Source organism: Peromyscus eremicus, chromosome 1 (assembly GCF_949786415.1).
Source record: "Peromyscus eremicus chromosome 1, PerEre_H2_v1, whole genome shotgun sequence".
NCBI classification, from domain to species: Eukaryota; Metazoa; Chordata; class Mammalia; order Rodentia; family Cricetidae; genus Peromyscus; species Peromyscus eremicus.
In genome coordinates, this window is record NC_081416.1 from 157808746 (window position 1) to 157820064 (window position 11319).

General features: G+C 41.8%; 1 protein-coding gene across 1 annotated transcript; it reads right to left on the reverse strand.

The window, feature by feature from the left end:
- Positions 1 to 2251: 2251 nt before the first annotated feature.
- Positions 2252 to 10774, reverse strand: Znf567 (zinc finger protein 567). The gene is made up of 5 exons (XM_059275279.1): positions 10393 to 10774; positions 9241 to 9292; positions 7975 to 8101; positions 7542 to 7628; positions 2252 to 3991 (listed from the first exon to the last, which is right to left on the reverse strand). Exons 2-5 carry the CDS (start codon positions 9247 to 9249, stop codon positions 2274 to 2276), a joined length of 1941 nt encoding a protein of 646 aa, XP_059131262.1. The 5' UTR covers positions 9250 to 9292; positions 10393 to 10774; the 3' UTR covers positions 2252 to 2273.
- Positions 10775 to 11319: the final 545 nt, after the last annotated feature.

Here is an 11319-nt window from a genome sequence, read left to right on the forward strand (position 1 = left end):
TTCCCTGAATAAGAATTTTTTGGTTTTGTGTAAATGTTGAGGCATGGCTAAAGACTTCAACATTCATTGCATTTACACAGACAAAGATAGCCTCTTTGAAACTGCACCTTAAAAGCCCCGATACTATATAGCCCAGTCTTGCCTTGAACTCATGCAGTTCTGTCTCAGCTTCTTAATTCTTGAGATCACAGGCTTGTACCACCATGCCAGCCTGTAAAGTTTATTTTTTAGCAAATTTTGTCTGTAGGTGAGAGCACGTCAAAGCTACTGAAATAGACCACTCCATGGGTGTAAAGAAGGGTTTTTTTTGTAAACATGAAACTGTCATGTGCCTATCTCTCAGGTGGTAGAGAGAATAGCCACAGGCATTTGGGGGTATCGAGAGCTGTCACGGCTACCCCTAAGGGGGTGGAGAGAGAAGTTAAAGGGCTGGGGGCTTGCTGGTTTCTAAGAGAGCAGGTAGCTGCAGAGTTGGAATAGCTTGGAAGCTTAGGGCCGGAAGAGCCCAGTGCCTTTGATATGCACCACAGCTCCATGTTAATAGGGGTTAAAGAAACCTGGAAGTTAGCATGAGGCTTTGATCTGTAACCAGATGCCTCATGTGTCTGAAGTAGGAAGACATAAGGAAAGTGGCTCTTCTGTGAGCTTTTATAAACCCCTCCTCAAAGCAATCTATGGTCCAGCCTGAGCTGAGCCCGGACTCATTCTGAACAATGTCAGTGCAACTGCCTTTTTTTTTTTGGGGGGGGGGGGTGGAACCTAACATTATCCAGTTTAAATGGCTGTTTAAAGAGTTCTGGTTGGTTTTGTTTTGTCATCTGTCTGTCTGTCCATCCATCCATCCATCCATCCATCCATCTATCTATCTATCTGTCTATCTTTGTGTGTGTTTTTCTTCAAAACAGGGTTTCTCTGTGTAGCCCTGGCTGTCCTGGTCCTGTAGACCAGGCTGGCCTCAAACTCAGAGATCCACCTGCCTTGGCCTCCTACTCAGTGCTGGGAGTAGTTTAATCCCGCCTCCCCAAGTGCTGGGATTAAAGGCATGCACCACCAGGCCTGGCTGGTTTGGCTTTTTCACGTTGATTATATTTAATCATTTTATGAAAGGTCTGAGATATATGACAGAATCTACCATAACGAAAAGACCTCCACGTTGGATGGAAAAATTCTTCTGTTTGGTATTAAGTAATAAGAAATGCATACACATATGTAAACACCAAAAGACATACCAGAATATAGCAGTATTTTTATGGCAGTTATCAAAAATATAAATATCCACAAATAAGATAACTAGAAATATTTTTTTTTTTTTGTTGGTTTTTTGAGACAGGGTTTCTCTGTGTAGCTTTGCACCTTTTCTGGAACTCACTTGGTAGCCCACGCTGGCCTCGAAGTCACAGAGATCCGCCTGGCTCTGCCTCTCGAGTGCTGGGATTAAAGGCGTGTGCTACCACCGCCCGGCTAGAAATATATTCTTAAAATGAAATATTAAAAATTAATGTGCTACTAACACATGCGGTTGTACTGATCTTTAAAATGTGAAACAAAGCAGGATGTTAAAAATCCAAGATGTGTGATAAACCATGCCTAAAATTTAAGAATATGAGCCAGCAGTAATGATGCATGCCTTTAGTCCCAGCACTTGGGAATACGAAGGCAGTCACATCTCTGTGAGTTCTAGGCCAGCCTAGTTATAGAGTTCCAAGATAGCCAGAGCTACAGAGAAATCCTGTCTTAAAAAAACCAAAGGAAAAATATATGCAAATGCACTTACAGGGAAAGCAGCACCTATTTTTTAGTAATATAGAATACAATGAAACTTAGGGTTCATTTGTATTCTTATGGAAATTAATGCTGATAACCATTTTACAATGTGTTCCTACATGTACTACAATTTTGTTGTTTTGAGACGGTTTCTCCCATGTAGCCCTGGCTGGCCTGAAAGCTGGTATGTAGGTCAGGTTGCTCTAAACCTATGTCCTGCTTGCCTTTGCCACTAAAACGCTGGCATCTCTAAGTGTGCACTGCCACACACAACTGGAAGTCGTTTTAACAAAGTATTTAAAGTCAGCAGAACAGTCTCAAAGTTACAAATTACCTTCACAGCTGACACAGTTCAACAATGGCCATAAATATTTCCTATGCTAGGGAGCAGTAAATAGTAATGTGGCAGGGAACTCTAATAACTACTATGATATATGTAAGCATGGTTTTCTTTTTGAAACTGCAGGTTTACAATAATTGGAAAGACTTTACAAAGACATCACTTTCTTTTATTCTATTTCCATATTTTCTCTATGAACCCCTTGATGGACAATGAGGTTTCTCTTATAACTAAAGGACTTGCCACAGCCCTTACACACATAGGGTTTCTCACCTGTGTGAGTTCTTTGATGAACAATGAGATTTGTTTTTTGACGGAAGCACTTTCCACATTCATTGCATTTATAGGGTTTCTCTCCTGTATGAGTTCTTTGATGATGAATGAGGTAGGACTTCCTGCTAAAAGCTTTCCCACACTGAGGACACTCATAAGACTTCTGCCCTGTATGTATTTTCTGATGGACAGTGAGGGTTGCTTTTTGGCGAAAGGACTTCCCACACTCATTACAAACATAGGGTTTCTCCCCAGTATGAATCCTCTGGTGTAGATTGAGATTTGTTTTTTGACTGAATGATTTCCCACACTCATTACATTCATATGGTTTTTCTCCTGTGTGAGTTCTGTGATGATCAATGAGGTAGGACTTCATTCTAAAGGCCTTCCCACAACGAGGACATTCATAAGACTTCTCCCCTGTATGCGTCCTCTGATGGGCCACAAGAGTTGTTTTCTGGCGGAAAGACTTTCCACATACGTTACACATATAGGGCTTCTCCTCATTATGAGTTTTCTCATGAAGAGCAAGTGTTGTTTTCTGGGAGAATGATTTCCCACATTCCTTACAAATATAGGGCTTCTCCCCTGTATGAGTCCTCTGGTGGACAGTGAGGTTTGCTTTCTGGTGGAAAGATTTGCCACAGTCTTTACAAATATAGGGTTTCTCCCCTGTATGGATTCTCTGATGGAGGGAGAGCGTTGTCTTTTGGCGGAAAGACTTCCCACAGTCATGACACTCATATGGCTTTTCTCCCGTGTGAGTTCTCTGATGACGAATAAGGTGGGACTTCAATCTGAAAGCATTCTTACACTGTGGACATTCATATGACTTCTCGCCTGTGTGTGTTCTCTGGTGATCAGTGAGGGCTGTCTTTAGGCGGAAGGACTTACCACACTGATTACAAACAAAGGGTTTTTCTCCCGTGTGAGTTCTCTGATGGTCAATGAGATACGACCTCCTTCTAAAGGCATTTCCACACTGATGACACTGATAAGGCTTTTCCTCTGTGTGAATCGCCAGATGCAGAATCAACACTGACTTCCTGCAGAAGGACTTCCCACATTCTGTGCATGTATGATTTTTTTCAGTATTTGTTGCTCTTTTCTTTTTGTTATATATGGATGGACTTTCCCCTCTGTATGCTCTATTTTGTGTATTTGAGCTTCCCTTCCTAAAAAGTGGCTTCTCATAGTCATTATATCCAAATGACTGTGCTGGAGTTCCTATTTTCTCATGTTGTACCAATACATCACTGTGACTGCAAGCCTTGGCACTTTGAGTATGGAACTTGATTTCAGGATGTCCCATGTCTTGCATGGAATTTGGGCATGATTTCAAATCTCCATCATACTCATTAAATCTCTTTCTTGAAGGACTTAGATTACTGTTAATTAATTCTGAAACATTTTTTAAAATATTTCCATGAGTGTCATATTCAGGAGGTAGATCTTTGGAATTAATAGGACTGTTCACTAGGGTAAATGTCTTTTGATACATATTACTCTTCTTTTTAGTTAGTTCTTTATAGTTAATATATACAAATGATCTAGAATACTTATCTTGGTGTTCCTTGAATTTCATTAAAAACTCACTTGATCTCCAGTTTTCTTCTAGAAAAGAATAACAACTAGTGAATTTCCACAAATTTGCTAGGTAAAAGAATTATGAAACAATCTAACATGTTAAAGACCTATAGCAAACCACTTCCAGGTTATAAAGCAAAACAAATAAGAATAGAAAACCCACGGACAAACATGAAGTATAAATACAAAGTGTGCTTCAGTGTAAAAAAGAATGAAATAAAAACACTGTGAATGCCTCTTGAACCGTAATAATTATATACAGAAAGTAATACAAACCAAACAAGGAATGGTGTAAGAGGAATTCAGGGTTGGGAAGACTCTTAAATGATGAAACAGATCTATCAAGGGAATCAAAGTAATGTAAGATGAATAATAAGGTAGAAATATTTGTTAAGAGAAATCACAGGAAAGATATTGCAGGAAACATCACCCAAATTTTTATACACGAGTCTCTCAATTACTGTGGTGAAACAGCCATTCACTTTGCCCAGCCCCTTTTACATGAAGCACCACAGACTCTCTAATCTTTTAAAGGATTAGTTTCTTGGAATGTAGAAATGCATTCCTATAATTCCTATAACTAGCTCTGAGGCTACTGAAGAGGTAGAACTATTTTGCCATGTAACAGGAGAACTAGGAAAACGCCTCTAACAAGTTTAATACAGAGTGGTGTGTACAACTGCTGTACTCACCCTGCTAAACTGACTCTAGAACTCCTGGGGTACCTGTTATTTTCAGACGCTTATCTCTGTATCTTAGTGCATAATCAAGATTTGAGCAAGTAAAAAGATGTTTGGGTGGTGAGAAGGCCAAGGCAGATAGTCAATGACACCCTCCAAAGTGTTGGGTCTTCCGAGCCAAGGGACAACAGCCCAAGTTTGTATTGTTTTCATCAATTTTCAGCTTTATTTCTAGTCATATTTAGAGAATCTTCAAGTAAATCATACTGTTCTATGATTTCAGAAACCCTTAGTATAGCCAAGAGTAGGGTGCACATGTGAAATCACAGTACTTGTGAGGCAGAGACAAGGGGACTGGTGTTTGATGTCAGTCTTGGCTACATGGTGAAAACCAGCTGAACAAACTACAAGGTGGGATGTAGCTCAGCAGTGGAGTGTCCTCAACCCTGCAGCCAACAACAAAACAGTAACAACAACAACAAAAGCCTACACATACTTCCTTCCACCGCTTCATGCTCTACTTGAAACTTGGGTATAATTATCACCTAGAAAAGTCATTGCAAAAACAAAAATCTTTTGAAACATAATAGGATTTCGTGTAGCCCAGGCTCACCTCAAACTTGTTATGTTCTGAAAATGACTCTGAACTGTTTTTAACTTTTAGATTTATTCATTTTATTTCATGTGAGTGTTTTGCCTTCATGTATGTGCACCAAATGTGTGCTTGGTGCCCATGGATGTCAGAAGAGGCTATCAGATCTAGAAGTGGAGTTATGAATGGTTGTGAACCCAAGTTCTCTGAAGAGCAGCCAATGCCATGTCTCTAGCCCCCTTGTCGGATTGTTTTTTGGGGTCTTACATAGTAACACTGACTCATGAGGTAGGCCAGGCTGGCCTCAAACTCATGCTAGTCCTCCAATTCAGCTTCTGAAGTGTTTGGAATACGGGCATGCACCACCAAATTTAGCAGCCAATACTTAAACAGTCTTGTGTTTTCTCATAAATATTTCATAAAATACAGACTGGAGAGTACCCTTTCTTCTTGAAAAGGATGTTTTGGGGGCTGGAAAGATGTCTGAACAGTTAAGAGAACCCAGGTTCAGTTCCCAACACCCATATGGAAACTCACAACCGTCCATAAGTTCAGTTCCTGAGAATCTGACCCCAGCTATGTATGTAGTGCACATATATACATGCAGGCAAAATACTTATACATGTAAAATAAAAATAAACCTAAATTCAAAAAGTCTTTTGGTTGGAAAGGGTGGCATACACCTTTCATTTCTAACATTGAGGAGATGGAGGCGGAAGAATTTTTCTTTTCTCTTTTTCTGAGACAGAGTTTATCTGTGTAGCTCTGTCTGTCCTGGAACTCACCAGGCTGGCCTTGAACTCACTGAAACCCACCTGCCTCTGCCTCCCAAGTGCTGGGATTAAAGTTGAGCGTTACCACCACCCAACTCGGCAGAAGAATTTCTATGAGTACCAGGCCAGCCTAGGCTACAGAGATGTATGTTGTTATCTTCTTTGAATGCCTGAGTTCACAATATTACTGCATATCTCAGAGCGATGATATTTTCTGGGATTAAACCACTTTGGTGAGAATAGGGTCACAGCCTAAGCAGGTGTATTTGAAAAGAGCTCAGAAGTACAGGCTTTCTGAATGGATGACAAAGGTATCTCTTACACAGCGCCATTCACACATTTCCCCCCAGAGATGGGGGCTAAACCTAGGGCCTCATGCTCTACATATAACTGTTTACTTACTGAATATTCAACACATTATATGCTAGATTTGTCTTCAATAGATGTTATCTTTGGGAGAAAGAATCTCGAAGCATTAAGTATCTTTAAATAATATTTGTGTCTATATGGACAGTGTGTAGTACTGGAAGCAGACAGATGTGACAGGAAATAGTCACCAGCAGTTTATGGGAAAGAAAACATACAAACAGCAGAAGAGTATGCTGGTACATGGCCTAACACCCCAGCAGCTGGAAGGATGAGGCAGGAGGATCGTGAGTGCAAGGCCAGCCTGGGCTAAACAGCAAGTCACTTTCTCAAAGAAAACAGCAAAGAGAAAAACACATTAACTGAACACTGGGAGAAAGAGCGTGCAGTACATTTTTGTTACATTGGGGCAAATATCTTTAGTAACAAGCAAGTTTGGGGAGAAATGATATGTAGTTTTTGGTTATTCTGTGGTGTTGGAGGTGAGTCCATGCTTTACCATGTCAGGCAAGAGGTTTACCACAGAGCTTGGCTACTGCCCATTTATTATTTAGACATGCTCGCTCCCCTGGTGGCCTTGCACTCCTTCATTCATTCATTTATTTGTTGCATACATAGATCTCCAGAGAAACCAGAACTGTTAAGCCCTAGGATTGTTCTTTTAAAAGGAAGGACATCTGACCTGTTTTCAGAAGGCTGGGATTTGGAGGGGATGAACAGCCTGGTAATCTGTGTTACAGGGCTACATCAAGCCCCTACAATCAGGACCATTGGTGGCTAGTCGCCCAAATGACTTCTATGCTATCTATATGATCAAGGCCAGGCCAGATCCTCCCCTCATGTTAATATAGGGTAGCCTAACTCCAGAACGCATCTTCTTGGAAGAAATGACATGTACCCTGAGTTGAGTCTCAATGTAATTATGCCTCCTCATGCACCAGGGTTTGTGTTACAAAAGAAAACATTTCCAAATTGTACTCTCCTTAAATATACTAGCAATAAACCCCCTGGCTCAGAATTTTGGTTTACATTTTGTAGGTGAGCCAGTCACTTCAAAAGTTAGGAAATTTTAAGAACCTTTAAAACATTTCAATGATACTCCTGGTTACTTGCTTCCTTCAGTTTTACTTTCTATTATCTTTCATGTCTGGAACTCAGAAACTCACCTAAGCAGACATGACCCGCAAATGATGTCCATGGTTCTTCCCCTCTCTCCAATCTGAGGATGACATCGGGTTTAGACACATCACACCCTGATAACCAGGAGAAGGAAGTAATAATGAGCAAGGCAGCTGGGGATGGAGCTCAGTGGCAAAACACACCCAGCCAAAAAGAGGGCAGGTATGGGGAGATGAGGGAATACTCTCAACCTAAGATCGCACATGTGCAGAAGCTCGAAAAATACTAAAGGTGACTAAGGTGCATATCTGAATGTCTCTCATTTGCATAACAGCAAACTTAGCTCCTTCCTCTAGGAGCTGAAGAGCAAACATCTCTCCTGCAAACCAAAAGGGTCTCTTGGCTCCCATTACTGGAATTCGAGAGCACAGCTACTTAGGTGCTCCGAGAGGAAATATAGAGCATCACAGCTTTCCATACCTACGGAGATGAGGTGGCCATAGTTTTCCAACATCACATCCATACACAGGGTCTTCTGAGCAGGATCCAGCTGCTGCCACTCCTCTTGACTGAAGTCCACAGTCACATCCTTGAGTGACAGGGATCCCTGCAGTGCAGAATTTGGAAGGGTGACTGACACACGTTAACTAGATACTGGGAACGGCTGTGGGCTAATCCTTCTGCACGCTGTGAATATGTATTACTCACATTGGTTAATAATAAAGCTGACTGGCCTATAGCAAGGCAGGATAAAGTCAGGCGGGACAATCAAACTGAGAACTCAGATGAAGAAGGGCGGAGTTGAGAGAGACACCATCGAGTCACCCAAGAAGCAAGATGCTAGAGGACAGATAAAGCCATGAGCCATGCGGCAATACATAGATTATTAGGAATGGGTTAATTTAAACGTAGGAGCTAGTTAGTAATAAGCCTGAGCTATTGGTTGAGCATTTTGTAATTACTATAAGCTTCTGTGTTTATCTGGGACCCGGTGGTTGGGACAGGAAAACTACTCTTTGAAACATTTCTTTAGATTTATTTTATTATGTGTATGGGTGTTTTGCCTGCATGTGTGTCTGTGCACCACACACGTGCCTGGTGCCCTTGGAGGTTAGAAGACGGTGTCAGAGTCCCAGGAACTGGAGTTAAGACAGTTGTAAGACACCATGTGGGTGCTAGGAACTGAACCCAGGGCCTCTGGAAAAGTAACAAGTGCTTGGCATCTCTACAGCCCTGGGAACTACTCTTATCCCCGCTTCTTTGGGACAGTCATATAAACTGACTCAGCAGGTAAAGGCACTAGTTGCCTGATGATGGAGTTCAATCTTGGTTCCACATGGTAAAAGGGGAAAACCGACTCCTGTAAGTTGCACTGACATTCACATGAATGCTGTGGTACATGCATGTTCACATACACACAGACACAGGTTAACACTAAAGAAAATAAAAATGTAATTAAACCATGACTTATCTGAAGTTGCTCCATGCCTACAATGTGCACTTGTTTACTGGGAACCAGACTCTAACATATGTGCTCCCCAAGCATGAACATAGGAGAGTATATATGAATATAAACCCACAGCCCACTATAGCACACACATAAGGCATGGTGTCACACAAGACAGAAAAAATTCTTTGGCTTCACCAATGATATACATTTTCTCCACTTAAAATGAAGCGGGGAAGATAGTTTGACAGGGTAGATCAAAACAAGCAACTTCCCAAAGAGGGGGACCATTACCTCACCTGAGCCATGGTTTTGAGATCTGGGCTCCTCTTCAGGAAAGTAGGGTAGTTCCTAAAATAGCAAAGCCAAGAAGGGGTAAGGGTGGGCACTTGAGAATTTACTCCCTTACAGCTAGCTCTCATAGCTTACACTACATTAAAACCGTCTTTATGTGTTGATTCTTGTCTCCTTTGTACATCCTAATGGATGGAATATATTGGGGCTAAGGAGCTATTTCATTCCCACATCTCAAGATACAGGCTTTTGGGACACGATTGAGCGAGGGCAAGCTGCACCCTACCCCAAACAGCCTACAGTTATGGATGGCTTCCAGCCGCTCCCTAACAAGGCTGTACCCTGTATAACAATCCATGGGACTACCTGACACCCCACACCTGAGGAGCACCGTGGACGCAACCTGCTCATGATTATCTAACAGGCATCAATTCTGGTTCTAGTCTGAGTTCTCTCCTTATTGGAGAAGAAAAGCTTAGGTTTAAAAACAACTAGTTTCTTTCTACAAATGTGCTCTTATAATTCATTACATTTTCCTATTGGGTTATTTTTATTTTACAGATGTGTGTTCTTTGTTTTTTTGAGACATTGCCTTATGCAGCCCAAGATGGCCTGAAATTTGCTACATAGATGAGGATGACCTGGAACTCCCAATCCAACTATGTCCTTTTTACATTTACTTATTTTATGTGCATGAATATTTTGTGTGCATGTATGTACATAAACCATGTGCATTATGGTACCCTAAGAGGACAGAAGACCACAGACAGTTGTGACCTGCCATGTGGGAGCAACTCATGCTCTTAACCCCTGAGCCAACTCTCTGGCCACCAACTGCCTTTTTTTAACAAGATGGTAACTTCTGATTCAGTCCCAGTGAAATCCCAAAGACAGTACATTAGGCAAATGTCAAGGGTCCTTCACTCACACCCATAAACTCTATTTTCTCCTCTGAAAAGTTTTGTGTCCATTAGTTTAACTCATACTTCAATAAGCTGGAAAGTTGAGAATAATATATTTTTAAGTGGATAAGTTGTTTTTAGAACACAATTTTCCTGAGGGAAGAAAAAATGTATGCTTATAAGCAAAGGGCTTCTTGCAGGTGCCATGAGAACATTGGACAAAAATGTATACAACCAGAAGGCAGTAATTCTCACCTTAACACTAGATGAAGCCCCCAAGGGTGGTGGCTGCTTGGGTTGTGTTGGATCCTACCCAAGAGGAGTCCTGGGACAAACAAGATCCACCCGGACAAGTGGGCCCTGCATGTCCCGAGGAACAGGAGGCTGCGGCTGGAGAAGAGCTGAACCCATGAGAACGGAAGTGTATCTGGAGGGTCCAGAAGCAGCTTCTCTTGGGAAATAAGAGAAGAGATCCTAAATTACAGTTACCAGCCACGCTGGTCTCCTCCTGTCCTTTGAACTCTGATATCTCTTCCCCAGCTCCCAGTCCATTCGAGCTGGAGACTTTGCACCTGTACAGGTACAGAGACAAAATGGGGGTTGGAGAATTGGGGGAGCAAGGGATCATGTGTGTGCCTTTCACACTGTAGGCTTTCAAAAGCAGGGAGAATTTGCTTTAAAAAAATAAAGCTGCGTGGTGGTGGTCCATGCCTTTGGTCCTACACTCAGGAGGCAGAGGCAGGCGGATCTCTAACTTTGAGGCTAGCCTGGTCTATGTAGTGAGTTCTAGGACAGCCAGGGCTACACATAGAATCCCTGTCTCAAAAACCAATAAATATATAAATAAATAACCAAACAAACAGCGATTCAGTGGCTGGAGAGATGATGCTGTGGTTGGTGCTTTTGCAGAGGACCTGAGTCAGGTCTCAGCACCCAAAGAAGGCAGTTCAGAACAGCCTGTAACTGCACACCCAGGTATCTGATGTTCTCTTCAGGCCTCTAAGGGCACACACTTTCACTCACACAAAAACCTTAAGCAAGTGTGACTAGCTAAATGATCACTATGAAACTGATCTGCATTTAAATGCCCAACAATTTTTTAGTATCTTAAGAATGGCTGGCAGAGAGGGTGGAAGTGAGGGAATAGGGAGATGAGTGGGATTGGGATACATGATGTGAAAT

Excerpts from the sequence above, each read along its gene's own strand:
- Znf567 (XM_059275279.1), bottom strand. Across the intron at positions 7,629-7,974 it reads TGGCCACCTCATCTCCGTAG|GGTGTGATGTGTCTAAACCC; the intron begins GTATGGAAAGCT and ends CCTGGTTATCAG. Across the intron at positions 3,992-7,541 it reads TGCGGGTCATGTCTGCTTAG|AAGAAAACTGGAGATCAAGT; the intron begins GTGAGTTTCTGA and ends ATTCTTTTCTAG.